This window comes from Mustela putorius, unplaced genomic scaffold, assembly GCF_011764305.1.
Source record: "Mustela putorius furo isolate JIRA1106 unplaced genomic scaffold, ASM1176430v1.1 tig00000129_pilon_pilon_pilon, whole genome shotgun sequence".
Classification (NCBI taxonomy): Eukaryota; Metazoa; Chordata; class Mammalia; order Carnivora; family Mustelidae; genus Mustela; species Mustela putorius.
Window position 1 is genome coordinate 20,392,503 of NW_025421290.1, and position 24,370 is coordinate 20,416,872.

General features: G+C 52.0%; 1 protein-coding gene across 20 annotated transcripts in view; it reads right to left on the reverse strand.

Moving 5' to 3' along the window:
* Positions 1–236: 236 nt before the first annotated feature.
* The window catches only part of TMEM229B (transmembrane protein 229B), a 39,452-nt gene continuing 15,318 nt past the window's right edge, over positions 237–24,370 (reverse strand). For 8 of the 20 annotated variants that reach the window (XM_013057303.2, XM_013057296.2, XM_013057281.2 and 5 more), the window contains 2 exons: positions 14,123–14,304; positions 237–3,919 (listed from right to left, as the gene is read on the reverse strand). In XM_013057303.2, coding sequence (XP_012912757.1) covers positions 3,395–3,898 — 504 coding nt within the window. In that variant the 5' untranslated portion in view covers positions 3,899–3,919; positions 14,123–14,304 and the 3' untranslated portion in view covers positions 237–3,394. The other 12 variants (XM_045070830.1, XM_013057330.2, XM_013057327.2 and 9 more) reach the window with 12 other exon arrangements.

Below are 24,370 nucleotides of genomic sequence, written 5' to 3' on the forward strand. Positions count from 1 at the left end.
TACTGGTGAGAAGTGGGGAGTTAGGGGGAGAATTCTGGTTACCCAGGAGGGTCAAAGCAGAGATGGTGAAAAGGACTGTCAGGGAGTCCCACTTGCCCTTCCCATGAGGTGGCTCCCCCCAGCAGTCCTCTTGGTTTAGGACAGCAGCACGACACAGTATGAAGGGCTTGGCCTCCAGCTGCCCCTAGAAAAGGGGCTCCAAAATAGAAGAAACAGAGATGAATCAGAGTCAGTCCTGGAACACAAACACCAGTATATTTGATGTGCACAAATGTGAAAAGGAAGAGACAGAGAGACCGATGGAGACAGAGCAGGCGATGGGCGCACAAACCAGTCAAGTGTCCTGAGGGGCTGCAGTTGGGAGACAGTCCTGCCCACTTTGAAGTGGGAGAACTGGGACCTGTAGCTCCTCCGGGTCTGGGGTGGTCTCAGGGTGGAAGGTACCCTCACTGCCTTAGCCATAGCTTGGGGGCTGGGCATCTCTCCTCTCTCCATCCCCCCATGATGATGTCTGCATGGCCCAGAGCTTCATAAATGCAGGTTCTCAGGAACTGACCTACTCAGCACTGCCTCCCCAAGGAGGAGACCCATGCAGAGAGTGAGGGACTAGGACAAGAGGATTTCATGGGCACTCCCTATATATTATTGCTGTAGATAAGCATAGGCCATTGTGACTTACTGGCAACAGAGGGGACAGGGCACAAGGGACAGGGTGCCTAGCAGACCTCAGAAGCGGTTCAACCATGCAGGGCAGCTCTAAGGCAATAGCCTTATATATGACAACCCTAAGTAACTCAGAAATGCTGCCATGTCCAGTGGAGAGAGACCCAGGACACCAGAGGGTCACAAAGAGTCAGCAGACTCTTCCTGCCAGCACCCCCATTGTTTGGCAGAGCTGGGGTGCACGGGCACTAAGGGATGAGGGCCCTGAAGATACCCAAGAAAGCAAGAGTTGAAGTCTGGACTACCCCGGGTGAATTCTGAGCCTACCGACCCTGAGCTCAAGCCCTGGATTGTTGCCTCCCTTTCCTGGGGACTCTATGCCCTATGAGGGACAGCAAGAGCCATGGGGCACCTGGATGAAGCAGAAAAACAGTGCTCTGCACATACCAGGCAGGTTTATCGCAGGCCCTCCTGTCCCTGGGAATCTGTAGGGCCCAGAGAAAAGATGGTGCCAGGAAATGTCCATGGGGCATCTGGAGTGGCCCATGGGGCATCTGGAGTGGCCACACCTGATGGGCCATACAGGGGCTTGCTGTGGCTGAGAATCACTGAGACCCTGTGCTGGCAGACATCAACAAGCCAACCCCAGATTTGGTCATGGGAGGGGAGGTCAAAGGCGGGTGGTGCGGTCTAGGGGCCCACCTGGGGGCCTGAAAGGGTATTGGGGTCCAGAAAACTGAGATAGCACAGAGTTAGGGGACAGGGCCAAGGAAATAATTCTGCAGACGGGACAGGGAATCCAGGTGATGCTTTTCTTCTGGAAACCCTTCCACCTGTAGCTGGAAACCTGAATCCCTGGGTGCCCCAGAGCTCTGGAATTGGGGCCACAGTAAAACTGAAGGTAGGTCTGGCCCCTGCAGAATGTTCACCGCTGGATTTGAGGATCCTGACCAGGACACAGAGGCTGAGAGATGCCCTTCATCCTGTTCTGGACAGGGTCAACTGCACAAAACAACCCTATCAAAGGCAGAATCTCCCAGCCTTTCTCCCAATCCTACCCAGTCCCCCAGCCCCCCAGGCCTGGCTCACACCCTGGCTGGGGCTGTCTGCACAGTCTCGGTGGAGCAGCAGAGCACGGAAGAGGAGATTCTCTCCACAGGTGGTACTGTCATTTTTTAATGATCCGTAAAAAGGGAAAGGCTAATTTCTATCTAAGAGTCCTCGTGTGGTCAAGACAAGACCATGTACCATGGCATAGGCTGCATTCTGATGGGCCTTTCCCCTCAGGGAGTGGGGGGCAGAGCCAGAAGTGGGCTGGAGTGAGGATTTCACCTGTCCACTGCCAGCAATGGACCCGTCACAGAGGAAGGGGGGCAACCAAGATGACAACGCCCGTGAGCATGGCAGGGTCAATACTGCTTAAGGGGGAAGCTCAAAGGGTCGGTCTTGCCTGGGAGGGGTGGGACGGGGTGGCCCTGAGGAGGTTTTGCTGCAGGGCTAGGGCTATGGCGGGACCAGTCATTCCCTTCCCACTAAGGATGCTCTGAAGACCCTCCCAAAGCTCAAAGCCTGTTTCCTTTTTCTCTCTCACTCACCCTGCGTGGGTCTCCAACCCTGGATGCCTGCTCTGCCATCTCCTAGAAAGCTCTATCAACTCTGACTTGAAAAGAGAAATGCCTTCTCCCCTACCCCCCAACTCTCCTAAGCTGATTTGTCTCTAGGTCCCCATTGTGGATCTGAGGGGGGGGGGGCATCTTGGCCTGACTGTGTGTTGGGGAGGGCATCATTCCATTTCAGCTGGGCCTCTGTGGGGAGGGGGCGCTGCCACAGCCCATCAGACAGGTGGGGCGGTGTAAAAGGATGACTTCCCAGTCTTCAGGCAGCGGACACAATGGAGGGAAGGTCGCTCTCAGGGCTGTATGTCTGGCAGCTGCTGTGTTGGCCAGGGAGTTGGGGAAGGGGGTGGGTGTGGTGACTGACAGGATAAAGGGGCCGCTAGTGGTAAAGGCCTTGAAAATAAGAGAGAAAAGGGGGGGGGGAAACACCACCAAACACACAGGGATTGAAACCTCCAAAAGCCCAAGGTTGGTGGGAATCCAGCACCAGGGGGGCCCCCAGAAGGCCAAGGGAGGGGCAGAGCCCTGGGGGAGGGGAGAGGAGCCAAGGGAAGGCCTCCAGCCCTTGCACACCAGCACTGCTGCCAAGCAGCCTCCTGGCCGCCCAGTCTCCCTTCAGGCCGCAGCTCAGCAGGCCCCCGGGGAGGTATTGGTTGCAAGCAAGCACCTGAATATTGCCAATGGAACCAGCCAAAGCCCAGGTGAGAGGGAGGAGGTGAGAACCAGGTGAGAGGGAGGAGGCCTCGCAGTAGCCCAACCCTCCTCAGGCCTCGCCTTCCACCTTCTAACCCGTTCTCAGAGCCCCTTAGCCAGGACAGGGCCTGCTGCTTCCAAAGTCACCCAGGGGGGTCCAGCCGCTGCTTAGCCACAGGCCTCCGGCCCCCAGCCTCTGAGCTGGACGCAGAGACCCAGACCCTTCCCAGAGTCCCTCGGCTCCCTCCACACCCGCCCCCCGCGGAGAGTGCTGGAGGGAGGCCGATGTCATGTGTGCCCTAGCGCGCTGAGGCAAGCCCCGGGCCAGGGCTTGTGCTGTTCAGAAGATGTAGCCCCACCAGCTCGGTACCTCTGTCCCCCGTGTCCATGAGAGAGCCCCGGGCCCCGCCCACCAGCCCCATTCAGTCCGTCTTGACGTGGCCGTTGGCCAGGGCCAGGGGACCCCCGGGCTCCCCGGGCTCCGCGTCCTTGTCAAAGCGGAGGCGGAGGGTGTTGCGGATGATGAACTGCTCCATGATGAGGGCCCCGCAGAACCAGGGCACGGCGTACTCCAGAGTGATGAGGCCCATGAAGTCAAAGTCGAACTGGGAATAGTCCCAGGGGCAGGCGTTGAACTGGCGCAGGATGAGGCCGGTGGTGAACTCCCACAGGTAGGTCCAGAGCGTGTAGATGAGGCAGCGCAGCAGCAGCGGGCAGCGGCCCCGCAGGCGCAGGTACATGCGCTCCACGATGAGGATGGACGTGCCGTAGATGAAGAGCGCCCACACGCTCGTGACCCCCGGGAACTTCCAGTTAAAGTTCACCACGAATTCCCAGGCGGCCGTGAACATCACCTCGCAGAAGTAGCCGTGGATGGCGTACAGGTACCAGCGGGACAGCGCCGTCAGCGGCTCGGCCGACGCCATGGCGCCTAGTGGGGCTGGCTGCTGCGACACAGAGGAGACAGGTGAGGGCGGGAGGGAGCCCCCGCTCCTGGCCACCCACGCCCAGCCCGAGTCTCCGCTATGACCAGGCTCCAGGCGGTTCCACACCCGTGGCTACCGTTGTTCTCTTTGGTTACCAGTCCCACTCCGGACCCTATTTCCTGGTCATTACTTTACGCCCTATTCCGGATCTTGGCCAGGTGGGCATGAGAAAGGAAGGCAAGAAACTTAAAAGTCCCACTGGCTTCCTCTGACCAGCTCTACTCAAATGCTACTTGGAGGAAGGTGTCTCCTACACAACCTAGACCTTTTTTTTTTTTTTTTTAAATAATTATCTGTGATCAGATGAAGAGCTGACTGTCCCGACGCACCAGTCACCTCCATTTCTAGGCTACCAGCTGATTTCTCATCAGGCCCACCCACTGGGGTCACCATCTCCTCCTCCATTTCTCAAACAACTCCACCTCACTCATATTTCTGAGATCTTTCTAAGCAATCTCTCACATTTGTCCTTGGGTGGTGGGAGTGTGTGTGTTAACATATACTAACATTTACCATGTTAGCCATTTTTAAGTGTATAGTTCAGTGGAGTGAGTACATTCCCACTATTGTGCAACTGTCTCCACTGTCCATCTCCAAAACTTTTTCATCATCCCAAACTGAAATTCCGTACCCACAGAACACTAACTCCCCACCTCCTCCCCACCCCTGGCAACCACCGGTGCTTCTACCTTCTTTCTCTATGAATGTGACTACTCCAGTTACCTCTTTTAAGGGGAATCATATGGTACTTGTCCCTTTGTGACTGGCTTACTTCACTGAGCATAGTGTCGGCAAGGTTCATTGATGTAGTACCATGTGTCAGAATATCCTTCACTTTTCAAGGCTGAATAATATTCATTCTTTGTGATCGATCAATCAATCTATCACATTTGATTTATCCATCTGTCCATTAATGGTTTGTTTCTACCTTTTGGCTATTGTGAACATTGCTGCTCTGAACATAGGTATGTAAATATCTGTTCTAGTCTCTGATTTCCATTCTTTTGGATTTATATCCAGGAGAATTGCCAGATCACATGGTGATTCCACATTAATTTCCTGAGGCATACCCTTGCTGTTTTCCACGGCAGCTGCACCATTTTACATTCCCACCAGCAATGCACAAGGCTTCCAATTTCCCCACACCCTTGCCAGCACTTGTTATTTTCTGGTTTTTTGAGGATGGCCATCCTAATGGGTATAAAGTGGCAGCTCGTCGTGGTCACATTTGTCTTTAGCTGCTCCATTAAGCGGGTTTGGGTGTTTAGTTTCAATGCGGAGAGGAAACCAGTGGCTGACAGAGGAGAGAGTCCTCCTCTCTACTTCCTCTCTTCTAGCCCCACTGGGCTTTAAGGTCCCAGACAGCTTCCCTGAAGGCTGGCCTCGCCCACAGGCCTCTCTACTTTTCCTTGTCCTTTATTCAGTGCTACCCCGTTTCCTGTTAGAAGGGTGTGCCCTCTCGATCCACCTTGCTAGCCCGTGTCCTCCCCGAAAGAGAAGTGCCTCTTTTGCACTCCTCTGTTCTGGTCACAGGCCTCTCTGGAGCAGACCCTCTCTTCATGATGGGGAGAGATCAGGGGAGCATCAGGAATGGGAAGGCAGGGCATGAAAACACAAATCCCAGCTCTGCCAGCTGCCCGTGGACCCCAGGCTTGACCCCTCTGTCAAGGTGGGTGAGGGGACAGAGGTGAACAGGCTGCACCTGCAGTCGGCCTCCCTCTCTGGGACTCGCTGCCCCGCCTTCCAGCTAACGCAGGCCTCGTCACAAGATTACTCGCCCTGGTGTATCGCTTTGAGCCCTTCCAGACACTTCCGTTCCCAGTTTTCGTCATTGGTAATTACAAAATTAAGATTCATGCGAAGAAGGGCAGGTAGTTTCACTCCCATTTTTTCAGAGAGACAGTTGGAGCTGAGAGAAGCGGGTTTGTCCCATACCCCAGGGCCGGTGAATGGATAGGCCGAGACCAGAATCCACATCTCCCGATTTCTACTTCAGCACTCATCCCTCTGCACACTACTGCCCGGCTCCTAGACATGCCTGCCTAGTGCTGCTCCCCTCCTCAAAAGCATTCAGTTCCCAGCACCCCCCCCCCGACTCCATCCCCGGTCCTAATGAAACGCCACAGCTTCCTTGGCTTGATGTTTAAGACTCTCTAGGATCTCACTCCAGCCCACTTTTTCAGCCTTCTTCTCACTGGCTGCTCTCCTGGTTTTCCCTCCTGCCTCTGTAAGATCCTGTCTGTATGTTTCCTGTGCCTTTCCTCTCACCGTCCACAAGTACAAATCCAGCTTCCAAATGACCTTCAGAATAAAATCATCTTCATCCCCACAGCCCTCTCTTCCTCGCCTGAATTGCCAGAGCACTTCCTCTATCTCACTTTGGTCCAGATGACTTCCTGTTTTATTATGGTGATAACTTCCAGTCCCCATCTAGATATCTCTCCTGTGTCCTACACCTATGTATCCCACTCCTACCTCAACCCCTCCACCTAAGCGTCCTATAGACACCTCAAACTCAGTATCTTTTCCCTAAAGCTCATCTTCCCTTCTGTGATCTCACCCTGCACCCAGTTGGCAGCAGGAGGCCCTGAGGTCATTCTAGCTTCCTCTGCTGCATCCCGCCCCCCAACATGAGCTCCCTGAGAATAAGGACCTTGTCTGTCCAGTTCAGTGCTGCATTACCCAGTGCCTAGAACAGTGCCTGGCACACCGCATTCAACTTAAGAAGACATTTCTTAATCAGTTCATGCTTCATAACAAAGCATTCTAAAACTCAGTGCTGTAAATCAGCTCTCATTTATTATCACAGCTTGTGTGTGGGTTGGCAGATCTTGGCTGGCCTCGATCATGAAATGGCTGCTTGTCTGGGGCTCTGTCCTATCCTTGGTTGGGTGACTCTGGTCTACCTGTCTCTCATCCCCATCAGGCTTTCTCATGCAGGGGCAGAGGCACATGGAAAAGCAGACCCTACTGCACCACGCTTTTCAAGACTCTGCTTAAGTCGTGCCCAGGAACATCTTACTGGCCAAAGCAAGTCACATGGCAAAGCCACCAAATCGGCCATTACCTCCTGTCCTTTCTACCACTTAACTATGTTTGAAATCATCTCTTCCCCTTGACCCTCCTTTCTCATTGCTGTTGCTCTGTTCCAAGCTGTCACCGTCATTCACCTGGATGCCCTCAGTCATCTGCCAGCTGGTCTCCCCGCTTGCCTTTTCCTTTCCAATTCACTTACCCAGCTAGGAAAGTGCGTATAGAAACAGCAGTCTTTCTAAAACACAAATCCAATGCTTCTTCCCACATAAGGCCCACTAGTGTGTCCTTACCATCCACTTGGGAAGGTTTGAACCCCTAGGGACGGCTGGCAAAGCCCTTCGTGAGATACCATGGCCTCAGATCTTGTCTTCTGGATCTCTTCATGACTGCTCTTGCTACCTGGGGTGCCCTTCCCAACTGCTACTGGCGCCACCACCCCTAACCCATGGCTCATGACCCATAATCCTCCTCAACTGCCCTGTTTGTCCACCTCTGCACCCAGTTCACTTCTGTGACAACAGTTTGCACTATGCTTTGCACTAGTGGCCGCTTGGTGACTGATTAATATAATGGTAAGAGAGAAAAAAAGGCAGGATTCAAAACTGAGTAATTAATATGATTTTGATTTTGTACAAATGTACAAAAAAGGGGCACCTGGGTGGCTCAGTGGGTTATGCCTCTGCCTTCGGCTCAGGTCATGATCTCAGGGTCCTGGGATCATGCTCTTAGTAGATGAGCATGGAAGGGGAGTCCCAGTTTTCTCTCTCTCTGCAGAGAGCCTGCTTCTCCCCTCTCTCTCTGCCTGCTTCTCTGCTTACTTGTGATCTCTGTCAAATAAATAAAATCTTGGAGAAAAAAAACAAATGTACAAAAAAATTAGCCATAATCATCTCTGGATGGTTGACATCACAAGTGATTTTTGTTTCCTTGTTTAAACTTCTCTGTATAACCTAAAATGTTTTTCTAACAAGTATGTCTAAACTTTTATTTAAAAAAATTTATCTTAAAAACATTTGCTGTAGCACTATGTATGAGTCATTTTTGTGCCTTGTATATAGAATATGCTCAACAAATTCGCCGGACAAATCTAAGAAAACCTCATGTCCCATACTGTTCATACAGGTCCTACCCTCCTGAACCATCACCAACCACAAACCATGATTCCTGGGTTTGAATAGCATGAAATGGTTAAGTCCAGGGGCTGCAGATCCTAACTTCCTGGTCTCCCCACCTTGTATTTTCCTTTCCAGCTTCCTGGTACCCTTCCCCTGTGGGATGTAGGGCATGTTACCTGACTTTTCTGGGCCTCGGTTTTCCTACAGGTGAAGTGAGAATAATAAGGGTAACTACTTCTGGGGGTTACCGTAAGGGTGACTGAGGGGACAGACACTACTAAGATGACAGCAAATGATCAGAGAGGGTGGCTCCATTTCTGGCACAGAGCCAGGCTTCCTGGTCAGCTTCTGCTTCCAGCGCTCCCTCCTCCCTGAGGCAGGGTCATTCTGCCCCTGCTCTCACTAGTGGTTGGGCAGCTTTCTTTACCGGGCAAGTCAGGTCTTCACGTCCAACCAGAGCACAACCCAGCAGCCAAGCAACCCTCCTTAACCAATAACTGCATGTAGAGCCCAGAGGAGAACAAAGACAAAGCTGAGGAGAGGCAAGGCGAGCTTCCAGCTTTTGTGTAGCTCGGGAGGTTTCATGAAGGGCGAGGGGGTCTCAGAACTAGCCCTCTGAGGTCCAGGTTTGACAAGAAGGGCAGAACGAAAGGGCTAGTGTTCCTGGCAGAGCTTCCCACACCCTCCTTTTATCCTGAAACCCCAATAGGTTGTTAGCCTCCCCCAGAGTGGGAGAGAACAGACCCAGGCTGAGAATGAGGAGGTGCCCATGACCAGAGGCAGGGGAGGGGGGTGCTGCGGTGGCCCGGAGACCACTCTGCCTCCCGCCCAACTCTGGCTCCTCTGAAATTAGGTCTGTCCACCCGACCTGCACTCGTAACCTCTGGCCCCTCTGGCCCACAGGATCCAGGGGAAGGGACTCCCTGTTCAACTTACACAGTGGCCTGACAGAACTAGTGGACCCCTCAGGTCAGCCCCACCTTAATGCTGACTTAAAAACCCTGCTCTCCTTGCCTCATGGTCTCATCTTTAGACATGGCGGAGGATGGTTTCCCAGGCAACTGGAGTTCCCAACAACCCAGGGGCTCCAGTCACCCCTGGAGCAGGTGACTTGGAAGAGCTGGACCTCCAAACCCTATGAACAGAAGCAGGATGGAAGGAGCCACTGTTAAAGGGTGAAGGAGGGAAAGCTGCTAAATAGAAGAGAAGATGGGGGAGAAAGAACAAGGTGAGCCCAAGAATAGGATCCCATTTCTGGAATCTTCCATACTGGAAGAACAGGGGTAGGCAGAGGGGAAGCATACCTAGGCAAGGTCAGGCCACGTCCTAGGGGTTGTGCCAGAAGAACATGCCAACTCTGCATGAGACAAATGGGAAAGCTGGAAGTCCTGACTGGGGCCAGGAGATGGGGGCGAAGACAGAAAGGAGGGACATGAGACAGTGTCATCAGCTGGGACAGCCCCACAGACACTAACATGAGAGGCCACACTGGCTTGGCTGGATTTTCAAAACTCCACTCCCTGAACCCATTCCTAACACTTACGGGAGGGCTTAAACTCTTGAGTTGGGACAAGCTCCCCCACGCTCTCCTGGCCCCGGCCATGCCTCCCCACACCTGAACGGGGACTCTGCCCCCAGATTCTCCCAGTACCTCCTTGCTCCGCACGGGGATCAAAGCCCTGTGAAGTCCCGCACCAGGAAGAACCAGCAGCTCACTGGAAGTCAGTCTCTTTCTCCTGGTGACAAACACACCTGTCCTGAGGACCATGACACAGAGGACAGTCAGGGAAAGAAAACTCAAGGTGAAGAAAACAGGAGAGCATGGGCAAGGGTGAAAATGAGAGAAAGGAATTTGGAGAGCTGGGGACGGTTTCACAAGCAGGATGCTGCGGAACAACACTCAAGTAAAGAGCCCTCATACTTGTTGATAAAAGGGCCTGTGAACACAGAGTGCCCGCAAAGGTGACTTGTCAGAGCAGGGCACTGCCCTTCCAAGGGCACGGGTGATAGGTGATTGGGAGGGAGGGGTACCGACTCTTGCTCCCTAAGAGTATCTCACCGAGTCCTGGAACCCACTGAGCCATTCCTTAGAGAGCAGAGCAAGCGGAGAAGGATGAAGAGAGCGCCATAAAAGTCCAAGACAGGCTGCAGGCAAAAGCAAATGAGATGATCGCCCTTGGTTTTACCCCAAACTCCCATCTTGTCCCAGGAAGCTAAGGTGCCACAACAAAATGACTCTGGGAATTTCTGTGCAGAGAATCATCTTGCTAGAAAACCGGGACTCCCCTTCCATGCAGCCAGACTAGGCAGGCCTTCCTCCTTCTTTCACCTCATTCGCTTCCTCATTTCTAGGCACCAAAATTGCTTCAGTTTTTGGAGGCTTCAGGGGCCCCCGAGGGCAAGGCAGTGGCAGAGACCCTGAGTCCAGACCATCGGCAGGCTCTGTGCTGGAAGTGAGTGCAAAAAAGGGGGGGGGGGTAGTTGTCCTAATATTTGGGTGAAAGGTGCAAGTTCTGAAGCCGTCCTGAGCTTCCTCTGTGGTTGTCAGATTGTGGGTGGGGTAGGGGTGGGGGAAACCCATGCACTTGCTCCAGGGCCAGAAGGGAAGCAAGTAGAGCTAAATACTTGGGGTCACTGGGTAACCCCAATGCCATAGAGTTCCACCCTTTCTTGCTATGGGCATCCCCCAGGAAAGTCCCCGAAGTTGGTCCTCCCTCCACCTCTCAAGTCACAGGAATAATCGGGCTCTCTTCCCAGCACCTACCATGTACTACCTCAGATAATACTCAAACTTATTTTACAGCTAGGGAAACTGAGGAAGAGGGAGGCTAAGTAATTCCAGCTCTAAAAGGCAGAGCTGGGATTCAAAGCCAGCGAGTCTGGCTCCAGAGCCTTCTCAGCACACCGCCCTTGAAGCTGACTACAGCCACCTCTGCGGGCACCACCAGTTTCTGAGTTTCTGCTTCGGGAAAGCCAGGATGGTGTATGGAGAGACAACAGGAAGCAAAAAGGACACACGAGCTTCTAGAAAGATCATCAGTGAAGCTCAGGACTGGTGTCCAAGCTGTTGAAGGCTCTCAGCCTATTCTGAGAGGCCAAGTTCTGTTCTAAGCCCAAGTTCCGGCAAGACCCATGGGATGGTCCTCCAGGGTCATAGTTGACCTCAGAGGACCACAGCGGCCACCACCACAGAGGGCCTCAAGACAGGTGCCATTCAAAGACCTTTCACCAGGACACACATTGTCCAGAGTGTCCTTGACTGCGAGCCCGCCCCAGCATGGCTGGGGATCTCAGATGGCCCAGCTCTGCCACAGAAATGCCAGCCAAGAGCAGTGACCAGCATCACACTCTCCATCCAAGCCTGGCGCCTGGAGCAGCAGCAGACCACTCCACACAAAGCAGCAAGCTGGAGAGGATTTTAGAAGGCCTCCGATGCTAACCAAATCCCAGCTGGCAGGCACAGGGGGCAGGTGGGCCCTGGGAACAGAGTCAGCTTGGCACAGAGAGTCAGCAGGGCTCAGGCAGGGAAGGGCACCGGGCGGGCGGGGCCCTCAGGCTGAGTATCCTGTGTGTTGCCCCCGCCCCCTCCCAACAAGGCTCTTCCCAGACCTCACTGGCCTGCCTCTCTATTGTTATTCAGATTTCAACTCAACCAGTCACCCCTGAGACCTTCTCCAAGTCTCCAGTTCAAAATAGCCTCCCTGTGACTGACATCATCCTGTTTCAGTCCTCACAGCACTTTCGCTTTCTGGTATTTTGCTACTTGTCTGCTGTCTATCTCACCCAACAAGAATGAACGCTCCAGGAGGACAGGGGCTCTGCCTTGTTCAGTGCTGGGTGCCCAGTGCCTAGACCAGTGCCTGGCAATGAGACCTACTAACACCGGGGGCATGGTGAATGAATGAATGGGAGGGTGAATGGGCCCACACAGGGCAAGTATAAACAACTAGCTTCCCTCAGCCTTTCTCTCTTCTCTTTCTTGGGAAATATGGTCTTTTTAAAATTTCAGTTCTAACATTTTTAAAGATCTTTATTATTTTTCCTGATTATAAAAGTAACATGTGCTCACACCTAAAATTTAAACATCACTGAAAGGATCGACCTGAAGAGCAAAAGCCCCCCATCCCCCCACACCTTAGAGAAAGTCACTGTTAATGTGTGTCGTATATTCATCCAGAATACATTCAGTTTCACAAGAAGCAAATCCACACATCATGGAAAGAAAGGGGATGGCTCAGCCGTTAAGCAGCTGCCTTTGGCTCAGGTCATGATCCCAGGGTCCTGGGTTCAAGTCCCGCATCGGACTCCCTGCTCAGCCGGAAGCCTGCTTCTCCCTCTCTCACTCCCCTTGCTTTGTTCCCGCTCTCGCTGTGTCTCTCTCTGTCAAATAAATAAATAAAATCTTTAAAAAAAAAGAAAAAAGAAAAAGAAAAGGAATTCCTAGTCCACCAAACTAGCAGCCACCATCATGTCTCCCTGGCCATCTTTCTCATGTGTTTATTTTACAAATTACCTTAATCCTTAATATACTTCTCCTGTAACCTGACATTTTCACTTAGTATATCATAATCATTTTTCCAAGTTGTTATATTGTCTGTGTCCTCGTTAGTACAATGGCAGTATGCTATTCCACCAGGTGGAAAACTTTAACTTCCTTAACCTACATGATCAACAAAGAGAGAACAATTGTTTCCCATTTCCACTATTACTACAACACCATAAGAAACATCCTTTTTATGCTTCTAAAAAAGAATTCAGCCCTTTTCTTCTCTGGGGTTATTTCCTAAGAAAAGATTTCCTAATGAGTAATTCTGGAGTGGGATCACCGACCAGAGGGTACAACAGTCCCAAGGCCACTGGTAGAGACTGCCCTGGGTGGGGAATCCTGCGTGATGTGGGTCGTAGGTCTCTGATCTGAGTCACCGGGTTCCCGCCATGGCCTCCACGGCCATCTCTGCACCCCCACCGCACCCCCGAGTTTAGGTGCACACCTCCCTGGCTACAGATCGCCCCAGAGACCCACTTCCTGAAAAGCCCTCCAACCACAAACTGGTTTTGCAAGCCCAGGCTGAGGGAAACATAGATGCCAGCCCTAAGTTTTCAACTGTCAACTGGCAAGTTCTGGCTAAAGCTGAGAATTACCTAGTCGCCCTTCTCCTTCCCCGCAAGCTCCTGCATGGAATCTAAGGCTCCAGGTCCCCGGGGGCCAGTCCAGCAGCTCCCAAACAGCTTGTCCCGTTGGGGGTGCTCTCCCTGCTGTGACTTCCAGGCGAGCTCTCTGCTGGCTGACCCAGAGGGGGACTGTCTGCCCTACGCAGACAACGGCCTTCAGGCTAGACAGACCTCTGGGGCTGGGAAAGCAGCCAATCATCATTTTTTAAAGCACCATCAAGGAAAAGCCAGAGACCAAGTCTGGAAAGAAAGGCCATACGAGGACAGGTGAAGCTCCACGGTCAGGGGGTCCCACGCTCTACACGCAGCATGTCTGGCCTTAGGAGGAGACCAAAAGCAGCAGAAGGCTTGCTCCTCTTGACCCCCTGGTGGCCACCTCTGTAGCAGCTCAGGCACCAGAAATCCCACTCCTCCCAGCGCCCTGGATGCTCTCCCCAAGGCCGCATGAACCGCTCATGGGCTCTGGACAAAGTCTGCAATCCCAGATGAAGTACAGTTCTCATGGCACAGAGGTGAAGCCCAAGGCCCAAAGCATCCAGGAGCCTACAGATAAGAAAGGGAGTGTGGGAGGATGTCATCTCCCCCGTGCTGGGTGTCTGACCTCACTCATTCAGCCCATCTGGGTGGGGCACATATTTCAGAGGCCACATGGCTCTAAGCCGGCTCCAACACAGGGCATGACCTGAAGGGGCCTGGCCCTCCCCGCCTATCCTGGAACTACGGCCCCCGTGACGGGCCCTCGGACACAACACAGGCTCCGAACTGGAACCTCCAGACCTGCGTCAGTGCCCCTGAGGCAGGGAGGGCCCGGGATCCCTGGGGAGCCTGTCACATTACTCACTTATCAGACCTCTGAGTGCACGGCTCAGAACAGACATCAGGGTCACTGTCCAGGAGTGTCCCCGGTTAACCTTTGTCCTGGTGCCTGGCTGGGCCTCGGTGCCATTCTCAGCAGTGGCGGCAAGCATCAGCCCCAGGGCTCAGCTGATCCTTGGCTGGTCGGCAGGAGGCTTCCATGTGTCCCTGGGAATAAAAGAGGAGGCGTTCATTACCTTCCACTGCCCCCTGGGCCAGAAGGAAAGGCAGCCTCAAGGCAATCACGACAATTGCCCAGGCTCCCGGCTCAGCACCAGGCAGTCATCCCACCAGGGCCCCTGAGCGCCTCTCTTGGAAATTACTCCCTCCTCTGTACTGTCCTGTTTGCTCAGGTCTGGTTAATCCAGCAATGACAGCTTGGGGTGCGTCCCAGGCCATTCACACGCGGGGTTAGGACTTAGGGCTTCTTACTCTGCAAGTAAATGTGTGCACATTTGTAAATCTGAGAGGGAGTATAATTTTAGACTCCAGTGCCTTTTTCATTTAGCTTCAAATTACACTCTCACCTTCGCCCTGCAGTGGCCACATCTGCTCTCAAGGGCGGTCAGGAACCTCCCAGAAGGCCGATAACGGAGGCATTTGGGGAGTCGAGCACAACTACACAGAAAAACAAGCACACCAACAAAAGGTGTGCCAGATCCCTCTCCCCACAATCCCACCACCCCAATATTTATTTCACTCTATTTTATCACTATTCTTATTAAAGCCCTTCCTGTTAACATCAATAACCGACTACAAACCGATACAAATCTGACTTTCTGATGCCCCTGGCCACAGACACATTTTTAATATATCCCTGAGATTTGACCATTTGATCAAGATTCTGACTTGAATGTGAAGGTCCTGCAGCTTCTCAGAAAAACCCCTTGGATGCAGCACCATGTGCACGAGCCCAAAGATGGAGCTCAGGTCCCTGAAGCAGGACCCAGCCAGAAACTGGCGCCCTCCACCCCCCCAACACACCCCCTCGCCACACCCCATGGACAGCCAAGCAATAGTTATCAGAGGGGGCACCACCTCTGGTGCATGCGGCCAGCTTCCTCACTCCCCCTCCCTCCCCGCAATTCCCAGGTGAGCTGGGGTCACTGGGCCTCTGCTCCCCAGAAGCAGCAGGGAGCCGAGGAGAAGTGAAGGGGTGGGGATAGGGATCCGCTGGAGGGTGGATACCCCCAAAGTACCCTCCCTGCCCCCCCCCCCCCGCACTGAGACCAGAGAAGGATGAGAGCGAAGTGCAGCGGGGCAGCGGAGCCCAGTCCTCCCCAGGTCCTCCCTGGCTCCTCCCCAAACAGGAGCCTCGACCTGCCCCACCTGTCCATCCTCCCCGCTTCTCCCAGTCTGCCTGGCACATACCCATTACCTCAAGGAAGGGGATTTAATGGGGCATGTCCGACACCCCCTCTACCCCCAGCACCGCCAGGACCTGTGCCTGGGGAGTTCAATCCCACCCACCGGCACTTCCCTTTCCCCAGGGCCCTAAGCGGGCCACATCAGCAAGCACAAGACAAAAGAGAAAGAGAAACCAAAGCCCACATCCTGGCAGCAGAGCCTATTGGTCGCAGCAGTCAGCCCTGGAAACCCGCGGCTGGCTGGTGAGGCCGCTGAGGTCAGAACAGGCTCCCTGCCTCGGCCGGCCTGGCCCTGGACACCTCCTGCTTCCTGGTCTGCAGGTTCTTCCGCCAGAGAGTTGGTGGGGCCTGGACAAGGAGACGATGGTCTAACAGGAGTCCCACCTCTGTTGAGAAGTGCACAAGCTGTCCCTGGCTCCAGAGTCCCCCCTCTCCCCACACAGTGTGTCTTCAAGCTGCTTCCCATGTGTCTGCCTGTGTACACCTTTCATTCCCCAGCATCTACTTAGTCCGTTCTGTAAGCTGCTTATTTGTAAACATACTGCCCGAGTCCCTCTATCCAGCTTCATCAACGCTCCCGGGGTCTCCTCTGAAACCCTGCGCCCTCCTCATTCCTTTGTGATGCCATCCTAAGCCCCTAACTAGTCCATCACCAATGTTCCCGCAGGACTTTGAACATCCTTGCCCTGCAACATCCTGTCCCATCTCAAAGTTATTATTGTCTGTTTGCCCCTCCACACGGTGAATTCAAGACCAGGGAATTTCTTTTGGATGGATGGACAAATCAGCTTGAGAAGGGCCCAGCTAAATTCCTGGGTGATGGCATTATCCAGTGTAATTAACTAACCAAGGATATCTCACATTCTTCCCTAATTTTTAGCAACTGTCATGACAGGGCGGTCTCCCACAAAGGACCATAAATGCTGGCTTACAGGAACAGGGGGATCTCTGCCAATGAGGGAAGAAAGGAGGGCACTTGCTCTCTTTCTCCCACCTTCAAGAGCCATCGCCTGGACAGCAAGGTGAAGCTAGATGAGTGGGTGCCTTGGGTCTGCGCACCACAGAAGACGCGTCGCCCGAGGAAGCGTCCCAGGTGTCCCCAGAGAAAGTGCAGGCTCCTATGTGGGCAAGCGGCCAGGCTCGGCCTCGGGTCAGAGAAAAACAATGCCTATTCTGTTATTTCTACAAATGCTGGTACTCTCAAAAGGCACATTCAGTTTTCATGCACATAGCATTCATTTCCCAAAGAGGTTTAACCAGCAGCTGCTGGCAGGAAATTCCCCTCTGCATCGTTCTCTCCCCTCCCCTATAACTATTTAGGGTAAGCTGGGCTTTCGGGATTGAAGCTCTACTTCTCTGACCAGAACCCATAAACCAAACCTACCCCCAATTTCCGTGCAATCTCCACGGCTTGGAACCTAAGACTGGGGCCAGGAAGTGGCCCGCAAACACCATCCCTTCTCTCTTCTCTCTCCCCTCTTCCCCAAATCTCCCCTACCCCCAGGTGCCCAGGAAATGAAGAGAAAATGCCCCCAGGACCCACTGGGGAGCTCTCTAATTATTCAAAGTGCCCTGGTTCTTTCCAGGAGACCCCGAAGCACTGCTCTTAACTTGTCCTATAGTAAGACCAGCCCTGAACACAACTGGATTTGGCAACTTCCCAAGTTGAGAGACCATGCTAAGGCACGAATGCAAAGGGAATTCCAAATCCCCCGAGGGCAAAGGCCGCATCTGCTCAGCTCCCCTTGGGAAGCAAGGACACCCGGGCCCTTGGCCCTGATTGGCGGAGGGAAGGTCAGGGGGGAGACAGGAGAACAGACAGCCCACACACTCCATGTGACCCCGTCCGTCCACGCTCCCTCATTTATCTGTTTTCCTGAAATCTGGGTTTCTCTGCCAGCCGACAATTCACCCTTCTGTCTTCTGTCTCACCTGTGTAGCCTCCTCTCCTCCCATCCAGCCCCTCCAATCTTATGCACCTTCCTCAATGTCCCCTTCTGAACAAACCCAGACCATCCATCTCCTTCACCTTGGAGGGTGGTCTCTGGTCCCATGCCCCTTCCTTTCCCTCCTATCCTACCCCCCAGCACTGGGTAGCTGCTGCTTGCTGCCTGGAAGGCTGGACAGCTGCTGGGCTCTCTAATTAGCTGCCTGGCTGCCGTCCCAGAGCAAGGCCCATGTTACAGTAAAGAGCTGCCCCCCTCCCCTGAATAATCCCCCTCGGCAGATCCCATCAGGCAGCAGCTGAGGGGCCCTGAAATCGCGGTCACATGAGACCAGGAAGGCTCCTCCCGGCAGCTAGGAAGGCACAGACAGCAGCCTCACAGCCTCACCGACTCAGTGACCAGGAATTTATTTATCCAGGCTCTCCCTCTTACTGCCCACGTCCTCTGGGGTGTTGCACAGGTGACCTCTGGAGCAATGCAGACACTGCCCCTTTGTTGCCTTACCAGCGGGGGCAGAAAAAACCCCAGCGGCTCTTTTGGAGGATAAACCTGGGCTCCCTGAACAGCAGGACACCCAGTGCCCTGCTTTTCACAAATCTCTACAGCCAAGCCACCCCAGAGGTTTCTAAACAACAGAACCCTCTTCCAGGGCTAATTTGTTTATTCAAGGTGTTGTGTTTCAGTGGTCAGCAAATGTGGATGGAATACCTGCTGAAGGCACTGACCTGAGTGTGAACAAGACAGCTTTCCTGCCCCCAGGAGTCCACCACCCTCGGGTGGACAGACAATAAAGCATACTGGAATGTCTGACAGCAGGCCACAAAAAAGGGAAAAGGCCCGGTGGGGACAGAGACACTGAACGCTAGAGAGCAAGTCTTACACTTCTCTAAGGAGGTAGCATTTCAGCATAGATCAGAAAGATGCAAAGACGCCTTTCAAAGAGCTTTGGGAAAAGCATTCCAGGCAGAGGAAACAGTACCTAAAAGACCCCAAAAAACAAGTCTGGGGGTTGCCTGGGTGGCTCAGTCAGTTAGGTGTCTGACTCTTGATCTCAGCTCAGGCCTTGACTCAGGCTCGTGAGTTCAAGCCCCACACTGGGCTCCGTGTTGGGTACGGAGCCTACTTTATAAAAAAAAAAAAAAAAAAAACAAGTCTGAGAAATAGCAAGGCCAGAGCAGCTAAAGTTAATGTAATTAAGGGGTCAAACGTTCCCTGCCCCTGATTGCAAAAGTCATCTGGTTGTCCCTAAGGTGCCAGCTGGGCCAGAGCAAAGTCCCAGCTGCTAAGGAAACATGCCACGACAACTTGAGGCCCCCCCTGTGGGCAGAGCTGGAAACTGCAGGTCCAGTCAGTTGTTAGGCACTGCACTTATGAACAAAGAAAGGCAAAGTGAAATCTTTTGACCTGTGGCTTGGAATTTCTGTCCATAGCTCATCAAAAGAACTGAAGTGACTTCACTAGGCCTTCTCTAGGCGGTCTCACTTTAACAAGAAAGTCAGTGTTCCTTTTTAACTCCAGCTAGCTTAAGTATCCTGTCATTTGGAATGAAGAAAATCTTAACTAACTCAGGTGATTTCCGCCCCCCGCCCCTCCGCATCTGGACCTTACCTCTTTGACATGAGAATCACATCAATGAACACCACCTTCTCACCTTTGCCACCATGCAAACCAGCAGCTCTGCCCTTGCAGACAGTGAGGGGCAGAAGAAGAAAGGTCAGAGGCCTAGCAAGGTGTGTCCGTCTCGGCAGGATGTCTATAGCTTTGGAGGCTCCAAATCTCCCTTCTGGGTCCTGCCCAGACTTTGTTATTTCTCCTCGATTCACATGACCCTTGACAGCCGCCTAGCACATTCTCACTACCTTCTAGAAAGAGGACTGAGAAAACTAGAAGCCAGAAGGGGAGGCCTCAGCCAAGAACAAGAAATACACAACTAGACTGTTTTTCCACAATCCCCAGAACAGCACTGTCCAATTTGATAGACACTAGCTACATGTAGCTATTTAAATTTTAATTTTAGGGGTGCCTGGTAGTTCCGTTGGTTAAGTGTCCGACTCTTGGTCTAAGCTCAGGTCTTGATCTCAGGGTTATGTGTTCAGGCCCCGCGTCTGGCTCCATGCTGCATGTGGAGCCCACTTAAAAAAATTTTTTTTAATAAATTTTAATTTATGAAAAATGAATAAAATTTAAAATTCTGTCCCTCGGTTGCACTAGCCACATTTTGAGTTTTTTCTGAAGGGACATCCCTGCGCTCCCTCTCTTTCTCAGGCTCAGGCCTAGTTAACACTGTGAGATGGAGGGGGCAGGGGGACTGTGAACCCTTGTTCCATGAAAGTCTCTGCTGTCTGAACAGCGACTTACATGACTGACATCCAAGAGCCAGGAGAAAGCTCTTGGTGAATGAGGCCAGCCCCTGTGTCTCTGGTTATAACTCCGTCTAGGGGTGCTATTTGAAGTTTTAAAAGAAGTCCAGACCATTTATTAGGCACCTCCTGTGTGCCAGGCAGCTTCTACACAGACCATCCCATCGATTCACGTCACAAGTCTGTGAGGCACACATTAACTCAGATTTACTCAGGAGGCAAGGAAAACTCAAAGAAGTTAAACAACAGCTAGAAGATGGGAGGGCCAAGGTTTTTACTAGCACTTTTTCTCTTACACCACTCACAAGAAAAGGGAATGTGCAGACAAGAATTAGGGGACTTGGGGCGGCACCTGGGTGGCTCAGTGAGTTAAGCTGCTGCCTTCGGCTCAGGTCATGATCCCAAGGTCCTGGGATCGAGCCCCGCATCGGGCTCTCAGCTCAGCGGGGAGCCTGCTTCCTCCTCTCTCTCTGCCTGCCTCTCTGCCTACTTGTGATCTCTGTCAAATAAATAAATAAAATCTTAAAAAAAAAAAAAAAAGAATTAGGGGACTTCATTTACCTACCCATAGCAGTGGGCCACCCACAGTTGTCCTCATGTGGGTGGGGACACCCACAGTGGGTCCTCATGGTGGACGGTCTCACGTGAGCTGCCCCTCCCAGTCTGCTCAAGTCCACCCAGGGCCTTGGGAGAGCTGCTGCCAAGGGTCTGCCCATGAAGGCCCAGGAAGGCCACACTACAGAGGACAAATCTGAGAAGGGGGTAGGGGTAGGAACCCAGACATGTGGCATTTCTCCTGGGCAAAGGAAGGAGCATGATAAAATATTGTTATAGAAAGCTACACAAACCCTGATCTTCTTATCTTTGCATCCCCATGTCCTGGATAAAACATACAGTAGGTACTCAATATCCAAGTGCTGAATAGGGGAAAAGGCAAGGCACAGGTCCTCCATGAGTGAGGAGGCCTGGCCAAGAGGAGCCTATAGGGCAGAGACGCTGGGGAGAAAGATGGGAACGAGTTGTTCTGAAGGAGCTGTGACGGTCTCTGTCTGCGCTATATGTGATCCAGTCCGAATATCCCTTTCATTTAAGTGATGGCTCGGAGGAAAGGCCCCCAGACACCAGGCTGGGGACCCGTGGCAGCAGCCACGCAGCCCAGCAGCCTGGACCCCTGACTCAGCCTCTCGCTGGACAGCTCCATCTACAGCAAAAGCACCGAGGCTTGCAACATGTTCAAAATAGGGCTCCAAACAGCACTTAGGCAAGAGTAATTAAAGGGATGTTATCACAGTCAGTCTCTCATTAGCCACGTAATTAGACTGCTGAAAATAATTAACATTCCTTTTGACAAAAGAAACAGAGGACCCATTACATTCATTAGGACAGCCTCAAACTAGCTTGAGGAAGGCTGAGAAGAGAAGCCATCCCTCCCAGTCCTGTCCAGGACAGAGTCAGCATCTGGTAACCCAGACCTGGTGGTGAGTCCTGCCCTGGCCCAGATGTCCCCAGATGTGTATCACAGACAACAATAACACACTCGCACATACTCAGAGAAAAAGCCCGTGAAGGAAATGCCTATGCCTCCCTCCCCCAAGGCCCCAGAATATGACTGAAGAGACATTTCTCTAGGAAGAATAAATCCATTACAGCACCAGAAAACAAGAAGGAATGGATATGGGTTCCCTGAAGATGGTAAGATGGTAAGGTAAAAGGAATTCAACTGATGGAGAAACCACAACCCCCCAAAATAAAACCATGAAAACAAGTAATCACATAATAATCCTAGTAACAGGCACCCATCCAGGGCATATCTATGACAGACACTAGTCTAAGAACTTTGCATGCATGATCTTATGTAACCCTCACAAAAACCTTTGATATACAGATCATCATCCTCACGTTATAAATAAGACCCAGAGTGACCTAGCTTTCCCAAAGTCAGAGTACTGATAAGTGCTGGGTTAGGATTTGAACCCCAACAGCTGGGGCTGAGGGTTCTGTGCCTCAGTCAGGGGAGCGGCTGTGAGGGCTTCAAGTTTGGAGCCAGGTCACCAGCAGGGGTGGGGAACACCAGAAGCCCCGAGCAGCTGGTGATTGGATCTGGAGTAGCCGGGCAAGTGGGCCCCTCCCACCCTCCCACCAGACTTGTGTCCTGGACACGGGGGCAGGGAAGCAAAGGGAACACCTCAACACCAGTCCCTAGCAGGCACATTCCACCCTCCTGCCCACAACCAGTGACTGGCCCAGAATTGGGGTTCGCACTGAAAAACCTCACAGTACCAAGAGAGGAACACATAACCATAACTCACTAAACATTTGACCAAACCAAAACTGCCAAAGAAGCACCAAATTTGAGAACAGAAGTTACAGGTAGAAAACAAAATAAAGTCAAAAGAAGGAAACATTTTTAAAGGTACAATTAGTATTCCCTGAGGGATAAGAAGAGCTCCTGAATCCATGAACCAAAACAAGTCTGATACCAGAAGAATGTTAAAGGCCTTACAAGTGAAGGAAATACACCATGGTTGACCAGTTATCTCTGGATGAAAGAACAATCTCATTAAATTTTTTTCTTTATATAGATCTGCTTTTCTTTTCTTTTTTTTTAAATTTTTTTTTTTATTTACTTATTTGACAGAGATCACAAGTAGGCAGAGAGGCAGGCAGAGAGAGAGGAGGAAGCAGGCTCCCCGCTGAGCAGAGAGCCCAATGCGGGACTCGATTCCAGGACCCTGGGATCATGACCCGAGCCGAAGGCAGAGGCTTTAACCCACTGAGCCACCCAGGCACCCTATATAGGTCTGCTTTTCTGAACTTCCTTTATCAAATGACTATTACTGTGAGAACTGGAAAAGTTATTTTTTAAATGTCTGGCACAAGATAGGTGCTCAGTAAGATTCGGTCGCACAATCTTGCCCGCTGTGCCAACATTTGGCCCTATCCAGGCCAGCCCATAACTTACTGCTCCCCAGTCACACCATCCACGCTCCCATCTCCCTGCCTCTGAGCACACAGCCCCCGTCCTGGAGTGCCCTTATCTCTCCTCTCTGTTTACCTGTATTTGCCTGTTCTTCAGTGCCCACTCAGAGATTACCCTCTTTGAAGAAAGGTCCCTGCATCCCCCCTAAGCCACTCATCCCTCTTCCCCAAACTCCTAAGGCCACCTGATTCTCCAGGAACATGGGACAGGTCTGGTTGAGCTGCCCATTGGGGTCATAGTGCTGAGAACAAGTTATCTGCCCTTTACCTTCCAGTGAGTCCAAGTCTGGTCTTCCTACTCTACCGTAGGCTTCTTAAAGACAATGAGAGGGCACGAGCTTTCTTTTTATGCTCTGCTGTGCCGGAGTAAAGGTGAGAAGATTTTGCAAGAACATGCTTACATGTCAGTTGAGTAAATGACAAATGAGCTGCTCTCCCTAGTGGAAGTAGAAGAGGAAATTATTCTGGAAATTACTCAACAGGGCTGGGCCCACACAGCACCTGGGTGAAGCTCCTGAAATGGCCCGCCTGGTTTGGTCCCAGACAGCTTTGAACTCCTACCCCTGGCCTAGGATCCAGAAATACCTGTAAACCCAGAGGGTATGATTGGTAAATCTAAGGGCAAATGTTGATGAGCAGGATATTTACATGGTCTTCAGTTGTCTCCCCACAGATTGTTTGTTAGTAGCGAGGGAAAATTAGTAAACACACAGTGAAGGAATTAGACAACACCTTGGCCAAGAGATCAAACTTAACATCACATATAAGGGGCAGATGTCCAGCCAGTGCCCCGGACGTGAAACACTGAAAAGGATGCAATGTCACTCATTATAACCCCCTCGGGAGTATATAGCCCAGAGTCTGAACATAAGGCAACACCAGAAAAATCCAAAGAGAAAAACATTCTATTTTTTTTTTTAAGGGGGAGGACAAGGCTATATTCTTCGAAAATGTCAATGTCCTGAAAGACAAAGACAGGCTTGGGAATGGTTCTAGAGGCAAGGGGACGTGACAACTAAATGCAGAATGGGGCTACAGACTGGACCTCGTACTGGAGAGGGACAAGTGCCATAAAGGACGATATCGAGTCAGTTGACAAAACTGGAATACTGCCAGCAGATCACAGAAAGTATCATATCAATATCGCATAAAATATCATATCCCACCCTTCAGTTTGCTGAAGGTTATATAAAATGGCATTCTTATGCTTAGAAAGTTCACACTGAAGGGTTTACAAAGAAAGGGCCATGATGTAGGCAACCTTCTCTTAAGCAGTCCAGAAAAAACTTGAGAGAGAAAAGGAACATAAATGATAAAGCAAAGGAGGTCAAAGGTCAAAAAGACTGAATCTGGTTATAGTATATGGGTGTTTTGTACTATGCTGACAGCTTTTCTCTAAGTTTGAAGTGATTCCCAGGGCATCTGGGTGGCTCAGTGGGTTAAGCCGCTGCCTTCGGCTCGGGTCATGATCTCCGGGTCCTGGGATTGAGTCCCACATCGGGCTCTCTGCTCAGCAGGGAGCCTGCTTCCCGCTCTCTCTCTGCCTGCCTCTCCGCCTACTTGTGATTTCTCTCTCTGTGTG